The sequence below is a fragment of the Cyprinus carpio genome, chromosome A13 (assembly GCF_018340385.1).
Source record: "Cyprinus carpio isolate SPL01 chromosome A13, ASM1834038v1, whole genome shotgun sequence".
In the NCBI taxonomy this organism is placed as follows: domain Eukaryota; kingdom Metazoa; phylum Chordata; class Actinopteri; order Cypriniformes; family Cyprinidae; genus Cyprinus; species Cyprinus carpio.
The window spans coordinates 13,367,788-13,388,882 of record NC_056584.1 but is presented as its reverse complement, the minus strand read 5'-3'; the positions used below and the strand labels follow the sequence as shown (position 1 = coordinate 13,388,882).

Here is a 21,095-nt window from a genome sequence, read left to right as displayed (position 1 = left end):
CTAATAATACACTTAAATTCAGCTTTAACATTAATTTCCTGAGCTACTTAGTGTCGAGTGGAGACTAGAGCAGTAAGAGGCGATAAGAGTGTAAAATTTCTGGTGATCAGCCAAGAGAAATAAACTGCTTCCTCACTCATACAGTCAAGTGTGTTTGTCCAGCACCTCTGAGCATGTAAAGCCTGGGAGCTCATTGTTCCAGGCTCCACAACATTTCCACGGGGAATAAGCTATACATAGGTAGGGGTGTGTGTGTTGGGGGGGTGGGGGGTGTCATTTCCGAGGATTGTTGGAGGTCTTTGAAACTATTAAGATGAGGGAGGGGATTAGATAGAGGTGGGGGACACAGGGAACGGAGGGGAGTGGACTGACAGGAGGAGGGAGGGAGAGGATACTTTTTGAGATGGGGGGGCGGAGAGTTTCCATAAAGCACCAGAGAGCAACAGCTTTACAACATCTTGTTCTTTCGTGTTTGTAGCAGTTCCTGTGCATTTTGAGGAGCACACAGATATGGTGGTGCTGAGGTTGGTTGTGCTACTGCAGGGGCTGCTTCTCGCAGCACGATGTGAGGTCAGAGCCAGAGACCCAGAGGTAGAAGAGGAGGACGAGCTGAAGGACATGTCTGATGGTCGTGGATGGGACCATAGAGTTCCACTGGTTGGGTCTGGAGCACCTCATCATGGTCAAGGACTAAACAGGCAGAGCCCTGATGTCTATGCATCTGTCCATCATCGACTTGGTCATGGACACCATGATCCCACTCATGGACATCTTTCTCCAGACATGCCGAAGGGAACAGAGGACCCATCAGGTGCAATTGAGACCAAGGGTTCTTTACTTCGCACTGGGTAAGTGTTGCTGTTCCTCATTCATTCTTCTTGCTTCATTTGATTCAAACACAAAATCATGACCACACTGTACAAAAATGCAGGTTTTAGCTGAAAATGGGGTTATCCCAGGTAATTATCCTATTAATCTGGCTCATTACATGCATGTTATAAAAAACGTGCATGGTTTGCATGGTTTTAGAGCTCATTATTTATCTTTAGTTTAATACATCCTAGCTGAATAAAAGAATTAATCTCTTTCCAAAAATATGCCACATGAGGCTGAAGCAGAGGAGCTTGTGCAACAGTTGCTGTAAAAACAAAGTAAAGTTGGGTTCCTCTCCATCACTTCCTCAAGTTTATTATCTACTCCATCTCTGTTACAATCAGCATTTGACTGATGTGGAAACCAAACACAGGAAAAGCATTTCAGCAAACATTGGGAAGTACCTGTCACTAAGAAAATTCTGTACTTAAAGGTGTCCTATGACCCCACGTCTCCTCAAAGTGTCAAGAGTGTCCATATGTTTTCTCTTAACTCTGGGTAATCCATATAATTCAGCCTAATTACCTGGAGCACATAGGAGCTGAATGTTTCCTGCACTTTGAGATTAGACTCGGTTTAATCTTTGCACAATAAGCTGGGTCACTCTTCACATCAACACAAATACCCAAATTGTTTGGCAGCAGGCTTGATTCTCTGATAACACCATCTCCTACAGTCCTTGTATTTAATATGTTTTCACTGTGATTAAAGGAAGAACATTTGGTTTGGGTATGATTAAAATCCCATTCCAGTCCCATTCAGAACTGGACCGAGAATTGCCAATTGCCGAGAATCAAAATCCAATTCATGCGAGTACCGAATTGGGATTTAATTTGACTCGAGGTAGCAAATATAGTACAGTAATTTAATAATTACAGAATTCAATTTTTTAAAGGAATAAATTCAAATGAATTTAACTTTTGTAGGTGTGGTTTTTAATTAAATATGCATATTTTCAGTATGTTTAAACATTATTATACATAAAACATTAGTTATGTACAGATGGTTATTAATAATCAACTGCATTTGAAATGGCAATGCTTCCATTTATTTTGTAATGGTAACTTGTCTTTAATATTTTGATGTTTATTTAAACGGTAACATAAAAGGTTTGTTACTGTAAATTCCAGGTGGGCTTTAGGGGAGGTCTTGGGCAGTGGATGAAAGAAAATAATCTTTTTTTTTTTAGAGATGTGATATCTTGGCACGCATGGACAGCTCTGAATAGTTAGAAAGAAAGACAGAGCAACAAAGAGAGGGTTTGATGCCCAGGTGCACAAAATTGGAGGAAGCTAGAGTACTTATGGACAAGGAGGAAAATATCACTGATCATGGTAACAGAGGGAATGTTTTGTACTTTTGTGGAAAGTTAAATAAAAATTGTGGGAAATAACTGAAATAGAAATTTCACTTCACAAAGTTTCTCAAGCTTTCTGAACCAAAAACAGCTGCTTGAATATCACAACAAATCAAATGTCAAAACAAATTACATGTTCTCAAGAAACAAAACCTTGTTTAGCCAAAGTCAAATAATCAAGACACACATCTTTTGTCATTGAAATCTCCTGAATTCATCAGAATCTGACCTCCATGCCTGTGTATTCAGTTTCCAAATCCTCTCACACAATCTTTCTCTGATGTGGTTTTAGTTAATCTGTTTTCATCCTGGGTCCATCTCAGGAAGCAGCTATAGCTTATGTTTTGGCCCTAAAAAAGTATTGCCTACAGTTTATTTTCTTGGGTCTTAACCAGTCTCAACAGAGGTCTGTCTGTCCAAAAGCCTTGTTTCCTTCTGTGCTCAAATCCCACTTCACTTGCTTATCATGAGTTTTCTTTCTTGGATTAGAATCAATAGAATGACATGGATGTTTTATCTATTGCAGCTGCTGTAAAACAGTGAGAGGCAATGAGAAACCTGTATAGAGGATATAAAGTCAAACAAAACCATGAATATTCAGCCTTAATATTTCAACTCTGTATACAGTAGGATACATGTCTGCTGTTAAAAACATCAAAGCAACTTTTCAAAGCTCTTTGATTTGTAACAGGCATTTGTATACATGTTATGTCTTGCGATGTTCACTGTTTTACAATGTGGGAAGAAAAATAGACTTCATTCAAGATCCACTACACTACCATTCAAATTTTTTAGGTCAGTAAGATTTTTTTTTTTTTGGTTAAGAAATTAATACTTTTTTTTCAGCATGGATGTCATAAATTGGTCAAAAGTGACATTAAAGACATCCATAATGCTATATATATATATATTTTTTTTTTAATTCAAATAAATGCTGTTTTTAAGATTGATAATACAAAATTCTTTGTAGCACCAAAAAGACTGTTAGAATGATTTTTGGGGGATCAAGTGACACTGAAGACTGGAGTAATGATTAATTTATTACATTTTAATGAATATTAAAATAGAAAACAGTTATTTTAAATTGTAATAATATTTCACAACTGTTTTGCAGCCTTGGTGAGCATAAGAGACTTCTTTTAAAAACATGAAAAATCTTACTGACCTCAAACTTTTAAACAGTAGTGTACACTATCTGAAAGTAAGTGATATCTTGTTCAGTTTAGCTTCTTAAGTAAATATATATATATTGTCTTAAGAATGTTTAGATATTAAAAACAAGATCAAAATACTGATTAAGAGAAAGATTTTTTTCAGTACACTCTCTGGAAAATGACACAGGACCAAGGGAAACTATGAAACAAAGGGGCTAAAAGGTTAGAGGTCATGTGAGTCTGTATGCATGGAAGTCCGTGGGTATTTTCGTTGTGTAAGGATCCCAGGATGAGGGAAGTTTGCAGGAGGGACAGAGTGTCAGACACTTCCTTCCTGTGAGGGGACACTAATCGTCAAAAAGCAAGAGGAAAAGCAATGTGCTTACAGAGATGCCCATCCATAGAATTTTATGGCAGGAAGTGACATAAAGTCTGATTTAAGCCTGAAAAGGTGCTGATTAGGAAAAATTAGCTGTTGTATATGAGCATACGTAATGTGCAAACATCACTGAAGTATATAAAGTTGTAGAATGTGTTAGTCCAGTACACTTTTAACCCAATGGTAAAAACTTTTTGTCAACCAAGAAAACTGTGATGCAGTGAAATTGTAGTTTTTTGAACAAGTACACTCATTTAATGGAGAGAGAATGTGTGTACTGTGTACCCAACTAGATCATACATTAAATAAATTTCAATTTAAGCTCAATTTAACCTCTTCTTAGGGTTTCAGAAGATAACGTAAACCAGAGATGAAGGCAGCGAGAAGGAAGTCTGTTGTGCACCATCCTTTAATCCGTTAATCCCAGTCTGCCCCAGAATAAAGCAAAATCACAGGCATGTAACCGATAATGATTCACGTGCGTGAGATCTTTAATCCCTTTACCTTCAGATCCGATTAATCAATGAGCACATCACAGTCAGCTTAGTTAAAAAGACAAATATAATGTCAGAGGAATGACCAAGTAATGCTCGAAATGCGCCTTGTTTTTACTCTAACAACAGAGACAAATGCCTTTACATCTGCAATACTATTCCCTGCTGTTTGACATTTTCAGTTAGTGTGCATTTCCAGAAATCTTGTGTTGCACAACTGTTGCACAAGAATCACCACTTGGATGATTTGTCTTACTGTTACCCTTTGTATACTGAAAATGTGAGGTTTTTTTTTTTTTGTCACAGTTTTATTTGAAGTACTAAAGACCTTCATGTAAGACTAACTGTGGCATGTATAGTATAAAGCTGTATTTTGTCAGCTCAGACCTTGCTTAAAGCTCTCTAGAATAAGTCATGCTGTAAGTTTCATAGTCTAATGATTTAAAATGTATTAAGGTATTACTAATCGTACATAAATAGTGCTGTTACTTGCATCTCTTCATGTTACCATCACAAGGATCAATAGTGTTGGAAGTAGTATGTTTGTGTTGTGTTTTGGCTTATAACCAAAGTGCAACTTTGCTTGACTGATTCACTTGGCTATGTTGGATGTGTCATGGCCTGTGGGTTTAGATACGGTACACAAATTAAAAACTCCATCTCGCGTATTCCAAGTCATTTAGTCAGAAAAATTCTTTCGAAAAGTTTACCAGATCTGCCTTATACATTCATGTTGGATTAATGGAGAGACAAATACAGAGTTTCTCATTCTCAAGCTCATACCGAACACATTTACCATTGACCAAAGACTGAACAATTACACCCAAAACAATTCACAACTCGGAAATGGAGGGGATTGGGCAGGGAGGTTTTGACCTGTCTTGCTTGTGGACTATGAATCATACATGAAGAGGATTGAGCAAGTTTAAATAACCAATTGCACACAGAGCCTTGTCTGTCCAGCCTTTAATTTCAACAAACCTGATCTCTGCTCAGAGGTTACCGGTTTACTCATCATCAGTAATAAAGACTTGTGTCAAAGAACAGTAAAATAACTGTAGCTAGTAGTAGTATGTATATATATGTCATCATCAGCTCTGCGGTGACCTAAGGACCTCACAGCTGAACTAGTGAAATATATATGTTTTGTCTTTCTGGTAGCCATCATCAGTGTATGTATATCTCTATATTGTGTGGTATATATTCTATGATTTGTGTGGAGCAATCACCCTTGCTTAATTTATCTTCTAATGGAGCTCCTAATTTATATATATATATATATATATATATATATATATATATATATACATACATACATACATACATACATATACAGTTGCAAAAGTTCAAAATGTTTCAACAATGCTCAAATGGATCTGAAAATTCTGCATACACATATGATTGGAACCATTTCAACATTTCAAGCTTGTAATTTTGAATGGTGTTTAGCACCACTTTTAACCCTAAAAAGAGGTTATCTACAAATGTTTACAGTGTGTGAGGAAGTAATGTCTAATTGTTTAGCAACAAACAACCAATCATAAACTGCCTCAGGGCTTGCCTTATTAAATGTTCATGTGCTTTGTATAGTATAGTCACAGAACTTTTATATGCAGAGGGAAACTCTCAATAATAACCCTGTGTAAACTATTTATATTGTGAAAAGCTTTCTTGATGTATAGCATTAGTGCAGGAATCCCAGTATGTTTGCTCTTAATGTTGCTGTTGCTGGCCTTGACCAAACTGAATACTTGCAATGTTTCCTAACTACAGAGTAGACGTACTGAGTTGTATGGCTAACGTTCACTCTCCCTTCCAGGAATTGGTGTGCGTTTGTTCACAAGCGTGCCGTTACTGTGGCAGTATACTGTGGAACTGAGAAGTACATCGTCAAGTCCCTGAGTCCCTGTCCTATCGGCACCCCAGACTGCCAGCTAGTCATGTAAGTGATACATCATATCTTAAAAGTGAAATAGGTGAAATGTAGATTCTCTGCCACTAGACATACAAATCTACATACAAATGACTAACTTGTTGCCTCTGAATATTAAGTTAGAATAGAATAGGTATTTTAACATAAAACTTCATCTGAAAAGTGCACAGCTTTGTGTAGCATGACTTAATCAAATCCCTTTATTTGTATGCAGGTACAAGCTGTCCACTCGGCCAGTGTACAGGCAGAAGGAGAATATCTACACTGCACTGCAGTGGCGATGTTGCCCTGGGCATGCTGGGGAAAACTGTGAGGAGACAGGTACTGGTGAACTTTGACACAACAGTGCTTAAAGTGATGCTAGAACCAAGAACAAGTGCATGCAATATCACGCCTGACTTGCTTCATAAGTCAGTGATAAACTTTAATAACTGTGAGAAAAGTTTGATTCTTACACTGTATGTTTCCAAAAGTTTGAACAGGTGTTACCTCTCTTGTATAGATTTAACAAACATTAGATATCTGAATACACTGCTTTGGACAAAAGTATATAAACTTCCCCCTCTACTCTAAATTGGACCAGATGTCTTACATGTAAAATGGCTTGTGTAAAAAGTTAGTGTGCATTTCCAGAAATCTTGTGTTGCACAAATGTTGCACAAGAATCACCACTTGGATGATTTGTCTTACTGTTACCCTTTGTATACTGAAAATGTGAGGTTTTTTTTTTTTTGTCACAGTTTTATTTGAAGTACTAAAGACCTTCATGTAAGACTAACTGTGGCATGTATAGTATAAAGCTGTATTTTGTCAGCTCAGACCTTGCTTAAAGCTCTCTAGAATAAGTCATGCTGTAAGTTTCATAGTCTAATGATTTAAAATGTATTAAGGTATACTAATCATATTAATGGGTATTACATTAATAGGTATTACATAAATAGTCTGTTACTTGCATCTCTTCATGTTACCATCACAAGGATCAATAGTGTTGGAAGTAGTATGTTTGTGTTGTGTTTTGGCTTATAACCAAAGTGCAACTTTGCTTGACTGATTCACTTGGCTATGTTGGATGTGTCATGGCCTGTGGGTTTAGATACGGTACACAAATTAAAAACTCCATCTCGCGTATTCCAAGTCATTTAGTCAGAAAAATATTTCGAAAAGTTTTACCAGATCTGCCTTATACATTCATGTTGGATTAATGGAGAGACAAATACAGAGTTTCTCATTCTCAAGCTCATACCGAACACATTTACCATTGACCAAAGACTGAACAATTACACCCAAAACAATTCACAACTCGGAAATGGAGGGGATTGGGCAGGGAGGTTTTGACCTGTCTTGCTTGTGGACTATGAATCATACATGAAGAGGATTGAGCAAGTTTAAACAACAATTGCACACAGAGCCTTGTCTGTCCAGCCTTTAATTTCAACAAACCTGATCTCTGCTCAGAGGTTACCGGTTTACTCATCATCAGTAATAAAGACTTGTGTCAAAGATCAGCTCTAATGATAAAAAAAACAGTAAAATAACTGTAGCTAATCATCATCAGCTCTGCGGTGACCTAAGGACCTCACAGCTGAACTCAGTGAAATCTCAGTTTGTTTGTCTTTCTGGTAAGCCACCCTCAATCAGTGTATATAACCAACCTCTCTAAACTTGTGTGGTACAGACCTTCTTTGACCTTTGTGTGGAGCAATCACCCTTGCTTTTTGTTTATCTTCTAATGGAGCTCCTAATTTAAATTATATATATATATATATATATATATATATACATACATATACATACATACATACATATATATACAGTTGCAAAAGTTCAAATGTTTCAACAATGCTCAAATGGATCTGAAAATTCTGCATACACATATGATTGGAACCATTTCAACATTTCAAGCTTGTAATTTTGAATGGTGTTTAGCACCACTTTTAACCCTAAAAAGAGGTTATCTACAAATGTTTACAGTGTGTGAGGAAGTAATGTCTAATTGTTTAGCAACAAACAACCAATCATAAACTGCCTCAGGGCTTGCCTTATTAAATGTTCATGTGCTTTGTATAGTATAGTCACAGAACTTTTATATGCAGAGGAAACTCTCAATAATAACCCTGTGTAAACTATTTATATTGTGAAAAGCTTTCTTGATGTATAGCATTAGTGCAGGAATCCCAGTATGTTTGCTCTTAATGTTGCTGTTGCTGGCCTTGACCAAACTGAATACTTGCAATGTTTCCTAAGTACAGAGTAGACGTACTGAGTTGTATAACGTTCACTCTCCCTTCCAGGAATTGGTGTGCGTTTGTTCACAAGCGTGCCGTTACTGTGGCAGTATACTGTGGAACTGAGAAGTACATCGTCAAGTCCCTGAGTCCCTGTCCTATCGGCACCCCAGACTGCCAGCTAGTCATGTAAGTGATACATCATATCTTAAAAGTGAAATAGGTGAAATGTAGATTCTCTGCCACTAGACATACAAATCTACATACAAATGACTAACTTGTTGCCTCTGAATATTAAGTTAGAATAGAATAGGTATTTTAACATAAAACTTCATCTGAAAAGTGCACAGCTTTGTGTAGCATGACTTAATCAAATCCCTTTATTTGTATGCAGGTACAAGCTGTCCACTCGGCCAGTGTACAGGCAGAAGGAGAATATCTACACTGCACTGCAGTGGCGATGTTGCCCTGGGCATGCTGGGGAAAACTGTGAGGAGACAGGTACTGGTGAACTTTGACACAACAGTGCTTAAAGTGATGCTAGAACCAAGAACAAGTGCATGCAATATCACGCCTGACTTGCTTCATAAGTCAGTGATAAACTTTAATAACTGTGAGAAAAGTTTGATCATGGTGTTACTCCTCTCTTGTATAGATTTAACAACATTAGATATCTGAATACACTGCTTGGACAAAAGTATATAAACTTCCCCCTCTACTCTAAATTGGACCAGATTGTCTTACATGTAAAATGGCTTGTGTAAAAGGTGCTTTTAAATGGTGAGGTGCCATATGTTCATGAAAACATAAGAATGGCTTAACCGGTCAACATTACTTTCTCTCTGTTTTCACTGTGCTCTGTCAGTCACAGATGGCCATGTCTCTGAATCTGAAGACCCCACCATGGCAGGCACTGAACATCCAGAGAGACATGAAGCAACAGACAGACGTATGTGGTGTAAAAACTCCTCTTTAAATTAGTTAAAGATCTACATTTTTTCAATCTGTAATTGAATGATCTTTAATTAAAGCATGGTTAATACACTACAGCATTCTAGCCATGCATGAGTATATACCTGTGTCACTGGCCTGACTGCTGAAACAAACTGAGGAAGTGACAAAAGTGTGTTTGTGCAAATATTAGCTGGCTATGGGAATGTTATTGCCCAAAAGGGAGGACGGAAAAGGGCGTATGAGCATTCTGAAGGCAATGGGCAAGCCCACACAGGGTGTTAACGTGTATGACTGTGCTTCAGTCCGAGCATGGACAAAACAATTCAGTCTTGGGTAAATACACATGCACTGGAGCACGCTAGAATAATAGCACAAGGAGGCCGTTAAATCCACAGCTCTAAAAATAATCCTTCGAGCTAGTTGTTGGGACAAAAACAAAGGCTTTGGATGCAAACTTGGAAATTCATTTGTGCTGTGAGTAACAAAATAAGAAGACCTGCATGATGGCAAAGGCATCATCAGTCAGTACAACCAAAATGTCACGTAACATTTTTCTTCTCTTTTCTTAGGATATAAAAAACTAACTCAGGAGAACATAGAGCAGAGTGATTACCAAATGTTCGGCGGTCCATTCTATGAAACTCAACAACCAGATGTAGAGAATCAAACTGCAGCAGAGCCCATCGATGACTATGAGCACAGTCCTCAATCGGTCCATGACCAACAAAACAATCAGCACTTTGAGAGGAGAGGTATGTTAAATTTTATATGCAAAACAACTAGCAAAATAAAACTGCAGAGGCTGACATTAGACAACAAAAAAATAAATTAACTAACCCAACTAATCATCCCTCACAGTCTTCTTCTTGCGTTTATACAACAAATAAACTCAAACTCTCATTAGTCCTCTTTTACAGTCTTCTTCTTGCGTTTTTGCAACTCAGACTTTCCAACCTGTAGATTTTAAATAAACTGAACATTTTTCAGAAGGTTATGATTTTGAAGTAATCCATTCAACAGGTCTCTCTTCCCACTCTCTTGTACATACAAACACTGCTGAAAACACTTCCTTTGGTAGTAATATGCATTGTCAGAGATATTATAGGGATATTATTCTGTCTGTCTCGGCCAGAGCCAGTCTCTCTTACATCCTTCTGTCCAAAGGATGCCGGATTAACAGAACAGTAAATAATGCTGCAGACTGGGCGAAAACCTCCATTCCTTTGCTATGACAACTTCTTACTGTCTCTTCTCATTACTAGTTCCTACACAGGATATCCTCTCTTTCCCTGGGAAAAAAATCCCGTACATTGTATGGTTGTGCGTGTGATGTAATGGTCTATGGAAATGAGGTTCAGATATAGATTGAATCCAGGCACACACGACACTGAGAAAACTTTGAACAGCTGGAGCCATATTGATGTAAAGACCCATTTGTCACATAACGCTTGAGAGCCTTTTTTAAAAGTTTATTCTCTCACAGAGGATTCCAAAAAGAAAGAAAAAAATTTGAAGTCTGAATAGAGAATTTTCTTTTTGTTACCGTTGTTCTGGGTAGGCAGAGCTTTTGTGTCTGTATGAAATGTGGTTCAACGAGTAAAAACAATGTTGTCAGTGTAATAAAACACACTCAATCATATACATTAGTCTTTACAACACAGGAAAAAAAATGGCAGTAGCATAAATTCTGAAGCTTTTCCAGACAGCGTTTGACATGTGAATAAAAAGAATAAAAACAGCACATGACCTCGATATTCAGGTTCCCAGCAGGGGACTTGTACATGTACACATCTCTTCTTGCTTTAATCTCATAACTAAAATTTGTGCACAAAAATGTAACAAAACATCTCTTACAATCTCTTACAACGCAGGGGATGTGAAAGACTGTGGGCTGTTGATGGGTCAGTTAAAAGGTTAAAAGGTCAGTTGAATGGCCCATGCTGAGCTGGAAACAGAGATATAAATCTTTCCAACATGATATCGATGTTTCCTTATGAGCAGCACAGTCAGAGAGGACAAACAGTACCACAGGGAAAATTATTATCCAAGAATGACAATAGAATCAAATTTCTATTTTTTGGCAATGTGGTTATTATCCTCCAAAACATTATTGTTGCTGGGATTCCCCTCTTTGTAAGTTGCTTTGAATGTTCATAGAATCTGATGTCCGATGAGAACACATCTATTTTAAGATTCTTTCTAAACAAGGCCAATTCAAAGTTCACATGTCTAGCATGCTTAGTTCCGTCACAATGTCCATCTTTTTTTTTTCCAGATCCTCATGCTGTAAATGAAAGTGTTCCTCACCCTGAAATACCTTACCTTTACCATGGGCTCCTACCAATCTTGAAAGAGGCTGTGATGTCTCAACTTCAACCTGTGTTGGAGAATTTCAATCTAACCCTGGAACGGCTTTTTCAGGAGATGCAGGGTTTGCAGCGGGACATGGACCAACTCCGACATGAGCAGGGGCAGGGGAGGGTCGCTGAGCCTCTAGAGGTTGGTGGTGAGGAGCACAATCCACAGGAGGCTGTTGAGGCAGAGTTGAGGGAGAGTTTCCAGAAGCTGGAGGAGGTGAAAGCTCAGATTCGCGATCACCGCAGTGAGGTAGAAGCAAGGCTCCACGCACAGCAAACCATGATGCACTACAACATGACGAATTTCAAGACAGACATGGATGTCAAAATTAAGCGTAACCAAAAGATGTTACAGGTGAGAATTTTGACTCAACTTCAACCAGCCTCAAGTAACTTTTATTCATTAAGAACTATTGTACTAAATTTGTGTATATTGCTTTAGGTGAATCTCCACTCTCTGAACACATCAATGTCTGAAGTGCGCCAGGAACAAGAGAGGCTGGACAAGGAACTCCAGAAGATTTGGCATGAAAAGAAAACCGATCCTGCACAGAGTCAGTCTTATGAGAGCACAGCTGTTTGGGAGGCCATCACACGTCTGGACAACAAAGTCATCAACAACACAGTGAGACTTAGTGGCTTGATCGAAGGCCAAGAACAAGTGACTGAAAACATTAAGGACCTTCAGAATGGTTGGCGAGATCTGGACCAGAAAATAGTCCAGACTGGCCGGAACAGCCAGGTTCAGTTTATGGAGACCGGTTTAGAGGTGGAGGCAGCCAAGGTAGCAGTTCTTGACCGCATTAATGAGCTGAGCAGCAACATCACTGTTCTCCAAAGCACCATGCAGGAGACGGAGACTGATGTTGACCATCTCTATGAAGAGTTCTACAAGAATATAAGTTTGGCAAGTGGGGATTGTGACTGTATTGCTCTTGGAGCATCTGTGACCCAAATGGAACAAACTGTAGCTAACGTGATGAAGATAGCGGATGAAAATAAGTTGGCCCGTGAGAGTAAGACACAGGAGATGTTGGACAATCGGGACAGTGGTGCTTGGATTCCATCCGTCGAAGATCTGAAACTAGGGCTACTAAATGTGCAAAAATCCCTTGCTTTTGAACAGGAAAAGAGCAGAATGTTACAGCACAATGTGAGCCAGCTCCAGGCCTCTCTCCTGGGGAGCCAGCAGGACATCCAAACACTTCAGGAGCAGAACAGGACCGAGGTCAAGAAGATCCAGCAACTACATAGCATTTTCAACACCTTGCTTCAGGACACTATTCGTCACTCAGAAGTACTGGAGATTTTGCTGGCGGAAGAGGTGTTGGAGTTTATGGCGTCTCGTGAGGACAAAACAAGTTTCTCTATTCCAGAATTGAGGAAACGCATCAGAGATATGCAAGAGCAGATCAATGGACACAGTCGCAGCTTGGCCTCAATGCTGAACTCTGCTCCACATCAGGTGGCGGCAGCAGATGAGCCCTCAGTGCTTTCAGACTGGGTCTCGGTGGGCACCCAAAGTAGACGTGGGGATGAAAGGTTTGACTTGTCTGAGGAACTGCCAGAGTACTCTGATAATGACTTCTGGACTTTAGAGAAATTGGTGAAAGAACTTGAAGCTCACATTAAAAAGCTTGAGGAACACCGCTGTCCTTCTTGCTGCAACTGCACTAAAATTTCTGCCTCTGGTGGTGTGGAGGTGAAACTGCAGTCCGAGGTGGATGCTGTGCGTAAGGACCTGGAGAACCACCTTGGAGTTTTTAACAGCATTTTCAGTAATACAGAGGGATTTACTGGCTCTGAGGTGTCTGTGGATTTGAATAAATTGTCAGCATTGATGAAGAGAAAGGAAGCAAAACAACAAAACCGGAAACAAAAGAAGAGAGCAGATAACAGAGCTGTTCGAGTGAATTACCGCAGCAGGAGGGATGCATCACTGGAGTCCGCAGGTAAGGAGATATTAAGGTGAATTAAACATATAGTACCTTGCAAAACTACTCACCACACTTATTAATATATCTATTTTTCTTGAATTACACTGTGAATTCATTCTGCCACTTACAGGGCTTTCTCTATTAAAAAATGGGCACATCAAAATTATTTTAATATTCATTCTATTGAATTTATTCCCACAACTTTTAGTTAAATCGTGGCTATGATTTAAATTAAAACAAGGGGGAAAATTAGTACAACACATGGCCATAATTGAGCTAAAATGGGGGAATTAATTCAAACATGGATCCAGATTAATAGGTTGTGGGAACAAATTCTTCATCCTCCATGTCATGTGCAGGGTTCCATGTTTGTTAGTACTTTCAAACAAGAATTTAACATTTGTGTAATTTTCAATCCCTGAATAAGCTCTTTGTTTACACAGCTAAAAACTTTCCTAATGAGAGCCTTTCTATATTAACTAAATATAACATTTTCTAGACAGAAATAATGCAGATAATGTTATGTCATTAAACATAATGATAAAATGTTCTTCACATTGAACCTAGAATAAATGTTAGCTGACATTTACATGACAAGAGCACCTCCAGTAGAAGTCAATTGTGATTGCATTATATCCCTTTTTCTTTCCTCTGAGCACTCATATTTTAATACCTTATCATTATCATTTGATTTCAAACAGTGCTTCGTCAGCTCCCAGATAGTCCAATTATGTTCCTGGCCAGCACTACTGAAGGTACTAATGGATCTGGCACAATACTTTTTGAAAGCGTGACCCTAAATCATGGAGAGTTATACTCGCCAAAAACAGGCATATTTCGTGCTCCTACTTCTGGTGCTTACCTCTTTGTGGTGACACTGGACTTTGGACCAGGCGCATCTCTGGCTCAATTAAAGAGAGGTGGAGAGGTAGCTGCCTCCTTGCGGCAGAACCCGAGGAAGTTGGGTGCACCTGCAACACGTGTTTGCATCCTGCAGATGGAGCAAGGAGAGGAACTCCGTCTAGAGCTGGTGCAGGGAACTATAGAGCGCAACAACCCACAAGATAACACGTTTGCTGGACTACTAATGCTGCAGACCACCTGAGAACATGCAACAATCTAAAGGTGTTAGAAGACTGTGAGATGGTGAAAAAAAAGAAAATCTTTTTTTTTTTCTTGTAATGCCCACCACTTAAATTTCTCTTTCAGGATCTGAAAGACTAAAATAACAGCTTATGTTGTTAGTAACTGTGACAGGTTATTGAGACACTGAGCACTGTTTTCAAGAAGCAAGGTTTAGATGATGTGTCCCTACCTGGTGGACTATCAAAAGTCTTACATTTGGCTTCAATGTGACATTTACATGATATTCCTTAAATTTTAAGATATTGTGCGTTTCCAGTTAAAACAACAAAGAGAAACAACACTCACCAAAAAACAAAGAAACAAAACAAACAACAAAAAAAGTTGTATACTAAAATTATATTTTTTAAAGATTACATGGACAAATTTTGTAGAATATGAGGCCTACTCATAAGCCTTTTAAAAATGGGGCTGAAAAAAAAAACTTTTTCCAAATTAGACAGGTTGTTTAATATATTACATAGAGATGGGCTGGGTGATACTCTGGGAGAGCACATCGAAATATCTACAGGCATATATACAGTATGGTAAAACACGTCTTATCAACATACATCATAACTCAGATTACAGTTAAGAGGTGCATTCTCAGTTTTTGGATGCAGGACAGAAGACATAGGGGATGGATGCAAAATTTAGTATTTGGAAAAATGCAGACAAAATTATTGAGATGAAAAAGATGAGATTCTTCAACTGGTAAATGCTCCTCAGAAACACTGGAATAGCCACAAGATGATTCCCTCTTTCTTTACTGCAGTCAAAAACTAACTTAATGGTCCGTTTGAAAATCTCTTTTAGCCACATAAAACATTTGATATAGATTATCAATCTCACAGATTTCTTGTATAGTAAGATGCAAATGTATACAAATATTCTCATATACACCAAATCTAGTGTTTTTGTAGCATATTGTGCTGTATGCGGAAGTTACCCACTCTGAGGTGAGATAAGGCTTCCTTTAATATATCTAATATTTATTTTCCAAATATTTTAAATACTTTTGTAAGCATGTGTGTAACCTTGGTATATTGTTTTAATCAAGATGCCCTTTTGGCATTTCAGAGCATACTGTTCCGGAAGTATTGTGACAAAGCACCTTAGTCTGGCACTGATATTATCAAAGCATTGTATAGTCACTGTTCCTGTCTCTAAGAGTCCAGATATTGGTGTAAAGAACTATTGTGAATTGTTTTCTTTCATGTTTGCAAATTAAATTGGTCTTTTCAATGGCACTGAGAATAATAAACAAGTATTCTAGAATACAACAATGCACTTTCTAAAGAATAACAAAATTAAATTTGCATGGGAGTTCTGTAAACAAGTTATGCAACAATGTGTGTTTTGGATTATACCGGTTACCAATACTGTATTTTGGCAGCCCTTACTGAAATCTTAAGCACTGATGACTAACATATGTTACAGTCGTACCATTCACCTTCAGCTACCTCACAAACAAACACAGTTCAAACACATGATTCATAATATTGGCAAGGACATATGATCAGAATATCACCAAATCCTCGAAAGTCCAATTCATAGTAATCTGTAAAAAATGACCCAGCATCTCTAAATGAAGTGAACTCATAAATGTATCAACCTATCCCCCAACAAACACTGCACTGAGTTTGGCAACTTTGATGGAGTGTTCACACTGACTGCAGTTAAAGACAAATCGCTGCCAAATCGCTGCTAACAGGAGACCCACTCGACTGTAAACGCCTGTCAGTATGAAGAGTTTTCTTTTCTAATTAAAATGAGATGTATCGACAGCTGGTTCACTTTATGAAAATACATGTTCAAAGGCTTAGTGAAAGAATGCACTGGGAATGTTTTCTATTTTGAGGATGTTAAAAATAGGATGCTTTAAAAAAGCAAACAATATATGGTTTATGCAACAATCATTTTGACACGTGTGAAAAATCAAACTGCATCTACTGAAAAAGCAGCATGCATCTCTTTACCTCTAACCTTGTGGGGGACGAGAGAAGAACTTCTGTATAGTTAAATTATGATTTTTAAATGCCACACATCAGGTCAAGCTCTTAACTGGACGAGGTTATATTGATAACATATTATTTTGCTCTGTTGCCAGTTCATCTAGTACTATAATATATTACACATCATATATTAATCACAGTACACTTTACACAGATTCCATGAGAAGTCAACAGCATTTCATCAATATGGCTGGAAGTTTATCCCAGAATCAATGCAGAATATCTTGAGTGTATTTTAAGGCAGTGAGGTTTACATCAATCTTTCCCACTCTACTGTTTCAGTCTGTTGCAGTAATCCTCTTATCCAAGTTTGCAATGATACAGCTTTCACAGAAAGCAGCAAAAGGCACCATTGTCTGATCCGGCAGAGAAAGAGAGAGCTTGTTATATTTTATAGTTGTGTTAGATGTCACTATCACGACTCTCCTCCTCTGTGAAAGGGACAATGATGTCAACGATGAAATAAAAGCCACTCCGCAGATCAGATTTTAATGTCTTGAGATTCCACCATTTTTGCTAAAGTCTTCTTGACTCGTAGGATGGTCAGGCGTGATGCAGGATTATGAGCCCAGCATTCTGACATCAGCTTTAACATGGCCCTCAAACACTGGGGAGACAAACTCTTTTCAAATACATTTTTCTTTTGTATGTATTTATCACTCAAGCTTCAATGCAAAGCTACAAATACTAACTAAATCTGTAAACATTCTGCAAATATACTGCCATCTGCTGGATGACTCACCTCATCACTGTTCCATCTGTTGGATACAGTGGGCCGCAGTCCTTTGACACACACAACCTCCAGCATATCCTCATAAGACGGATCTGATGGCACCATCTCATAATATGGTACCTGATAGTCCTCAACGATACCGAAAACAATTCATTAATTAATAATAGTTTAAATTCTGCAAGCATCCACAACAGGAAGTTTTCATTTGAGATCATTTTGGATCAAAATACTTAAAGTTGCAATGTAATGGGAAGTAGTAACAGATCTTTTCTTCTGTATTGTAACAGAAATCTGAGAAAAAATTATCAAAAAGAAAAAAATTTAGGGCGGGACTTGGTTCTTTCCATCAGTTGTTGATTGGATGGAGGCAGTTCTGAATGCTAGCTTGCAGTTGGTTATAAGAAAGGGGCAGGGCTTATGGAGACAAAATAATTGGTCTGAAAGATCAAAAAAAATTAAATAGTATGAAATGAAGTACATCAAGATGTATTTTAGAACCTTTATAGGTTGAATTTCCATTTCATGCTGATTGTAAAATGATGGCTTGGGTAAGAATAAACTCTTAACAGGTGTATAAAGCAAAACAAAAGAAAGATTTGCCAGTGAATTAGTTTTATGAATACCTCCAGTGACACAGCGTCTGGCCATTTCCCATATAACCAGCCCATAGCTGTAGATGTCCGCCATGATGTAGGCCTGAAAGTGATTCTTATTCAGAGTCTCATTCAGGACCTCTGGAGCCATATAGCGTCGGGTGCCCATACGTGTGCTCAGTGGGATGTCCACTTCATTTGTGTCACTGAGACAAAGAAAAAATGTTACTTCCTCAAAATGACTGAACAAACCATTTAAAAAACAAGCTTTTAAAATAACCATGATGAAGCACCTGTTGAACTTCACAGCAAGCCCGAGGTCAGCGATGCAACAGGTGCCGTTCTTCTTTATGAGGATGTTCTTGCTCTTCAGGTCTCTGTGAGCGATGGCTGGCTTTCCCTGTGTGCCGTAGATCTCTGTGTGCAGGTGACACAAGCCACAGGCTGCAGAGTAGGCCAGTTTGAGAAGGGTCTGTGTGTCCAGAGTGGTGAACTTCAAATAGTCATACAGAGATCCGTTCTCATGGTAGTCTGTGATCAGGTACAGCTGTGTAGAGGCTCCAGTGCCATTTATGTCTGCAGCAATGAAGCCTTTGGACAGATCGAAGAGTTGCGTTACATGGGAAAACATGGAACTGATATACAATTACAAGCGCTCCACAAAAACCAGATAATCTTGAAAGACATGAAGTGTACCTAGTATGTTCTCGTGTCTCATGAGCACGGTTTGGTAGATCTCCGTCTCTCTGAACCAGCTGGCCTCCTCTCGAGTGAAGAACACTTTCACTGCTACCTTCTCCCCTCTCCACCGGCCGAGCCACACTTCTCCATACCTGCCTTTTCCAATAAGACGCACTGTCTGGATCTGCTTCGCAATGGTGCGCTGCACCTGTAAAAAGTGAACAGAAACACAGTGAAAAAATGAGCTCCAGCAGTCCTACAAAGCTCCTACAGTCTGCATTTCTGATTTCTCACCAGTAGGGGGAGCCCAGAGCCACTGCCTGAGGTTTGAGACTGGTTGATGAGATCTTTCAGAGATTCTCCTGCTGGGATAAAAGCCTTGTCCTGCTCCAGGTCTCTGTGGTAGCGCTGCCTCTCTGTCTGCCACTTATACCTGAGGACACAGTCAAAAACAACATCTTTTTTTACAGCTCAGTAAACAGACACTAAAAAGTTAATTTGTTGTAAGGCAAACTTTTCCATAGTTGTGTACCCAAGACAAGGTATTCGTAGTCTTGCACCTACTTGCAATAACAGAAGTGTTTCTATTTTGACAACAACAGGCCATGATGTGGGTGGCATGTGTTTTCAAAGGTGCTTTGCAAAAACACATCAAGCATTACAATTACAGTTCACTGATGCAGGAAGAATGGGCATGTCACAAACGGCTATTATATGTAAGAGTTTCAGTGTTTTGCTGCTTCAGTGCGGTGACTATCTCACCTGTAATAACAGATGACAGTGACACAGAAGAGGGTGCAGAAGCACACAGTCACTGAAATGAGTAAGGCCAGCCAGTGAGGGTCTGGTGGTTCTGTAAAGAGATCAAGAGAAACCATTATTACGGCATTAAATAAGCCAGGGCTCAATAAACAGGCCTAGTCAATTTTTAAGTTTGGCAAATTTTATACATTTCAAAATAATATGGAATAATTTTAAAAGTTGAATTTTCAGCAGCCATTACTCCAGTCATCAGTGTCACGTGATCCTACAGAAATCATTTCAATATACTGATCTGGTGCTCAAGAAACATTTCTTATTATCATCAATGTTAATAATAATAATAATAATAATAATAATAATCCAAACAGCTGTGCTGCTTAATATTTTAGTGGAAACCATTATATTCTTTTCATGATTCTATGATGAACTGAAAGTTCAAAGTATTAGTATTTGTATTTTTTTTTTTTTTGGTATTTTTGAAACAATTTAAATGTCTTTACTGTCATTTAATGCATTCTTGCTGAATGAAAGTATTAATATCCTAAAAAAAAACAACAACAACAACACATTACTAATTGTTTTGTCCCAGACAAGCCATTCTTAAAAATTTCAATGCAATCTATTTTAGCTAGCTAGATTATGTTTATTTTGTATATTATATCATGTGTAATATTTGTCAGGCAGTTAGTACTGAAGCATACCGGTGTCTCGAGGTGGTAACTCTGGCTTTAGGTCTCGATTACAAAAGTCAAATTGGCAGCATTCGATGTTTCGGCGGGCCTGTGCAAATTGTGAATCCTGTGAATAATCAAACAAGTCAAACTTAGAAAGTCTGATATTGTATTACATGTGATGTCAAAGCGTAAAACCTTTACAAGAAACAACTTTCCTTACCTTGCACTGAAAGTGGGAGCCCTCATATTTCATACAGCCTGAGCTTAAGATCACGTCTGCATTTTCATCTTCTTCAATGATGGCGAAGCACTGCCCATTTGTCCTGTAATGTTTTAAAGTAAAGCAATCTACTTATTTATTTATTTATTTAAATTAGAGGTCGACCGATGTATCGGTTTTGCAGATTAATCGGCACCGGTAGTTGATTGCTGGAACAATCGGTTATCGGAAAAAACCATGCCGATAGTTTTCCGGGTTGTGTCTGTTGCTGGAGCGGCTGAGAAGGGTCTGTTTTCATTATACAGTGCGAGAGCGGTACATTGAAAGCATGTGCTATTTGTTTAGACGTGTGACGCTGCGCGCTGAACAGAGTTCAACAAAGTTTTCCCATTAAATTACGTTATAATCATTGTTAATGTACATAATGAATTGTATATTGAGCATTTTCATTGAAACATTTGACTTTCTGTGGCTCTAATAAAGTCTGTATGCGTCATTTATAGATCTATAATATAGATCGCTCTTTCCATTTGCTCCGTTTTTTTAAACATTGAACTTCAAACTTATCTATGCTTCATTGTTCATTCTTGAAGTAAACTTGTGTCTGTTCAGTGAATAAATAAACTGTTTTA

General features: G+C 38.3%; 2 protein-coding genes across 4 annotated transcripts in view; one reads left to right on the top strand and one right to left on the bottom strand.

Moving 5' to 3' along the window:
• Positions 1-420: 420 nt before the first annotated feature.
• On the top strand, positions 421-16,121 carry LOC109046768 (multimerin-2-like). Of its 3 annotated transcripts, XM_019064573.2 has the most exons (8): positions 421-848; positions 6,077-6,199; positions 6,405-6,511; positions 9,281-9,364; positions 9,939-10,121; positions 11,645-12,081; positions 12,169-13,678; positions 14,365-16,121. In XM_019064573.2, exons 1-8 carry the CDS (start codon positions 511-513, stop codon positions 14,766-14,768), a joined length of 3,186 nt encoding a protein of 1,061 aa, XP_018920118.2. In that variant the 5' UTR covers positions 421-510; the 3' UTR covers positions 14,769-16,121. The 3 variants fall into 3 exon arrangements, with proteins under 3 accessions (XP_018920118.2, XP_042624783.1, XP_042624782.1); XM_042768849.1 differs by lacking the exons at positions 421-848; positions 6,077-6,199; positions 6,405-6,511 and adding exons at positions 8,408-8,604; positions 8,810-8,916 and having other exon boundaries at positions 9,287-9,364; XM_042768848.1 differs by lacking the exons at positions 421-848; positions 6,077-6,199; positions 6,405-6,511 and adding exons at positions 8,408-8,604; positions 8,810-8,916.
• LOC109047029 (bone morphogenetic protein receptor type-1A-like) overlaps positions 14,813-21,095 on the bottom strand; it is a 25,943-nt gene continuing 19,660 nt past the window's right edge. The window contains exons 5-13 of the mRNA XM_042768850.1: positions 20,464-20,566; positions 20,271-20,367; positions 19,570-19,660; positions 19,102-19,240; positions 18,823-19,015; positions 18,420-18,717; positions 18,158-18,332; positions 17,543-17,674; positions 14,813-17,407 (exon numbers count right to left, since the gene is read on the bottom strand). Of these exons, the coding sequence (XP_042624784.1) occupies positions 17,282-17,407; positions 17,543-17,674; positions 18,158-18,332; positions 18,420-18,717; positions 18,823-19,015; positions 19,102-19,240; positions 19,570-19,660; positions 20,271-20,367; positions 20,464-20,566 (1,354 nt within the window). The 3' untranslated portion in view covers positions 14,813-17,281. The remainder of the gene's footprint in view (positions 17,408-17,542; positions 17,675-18,157; positions 18,333-18,419; positions 18,718-18,822; positions 19,016-19,101; positions 19,241-19,569; positions 19,661-20,270; positions 20,368-20,463; positions 20,567-21,095) is intronic.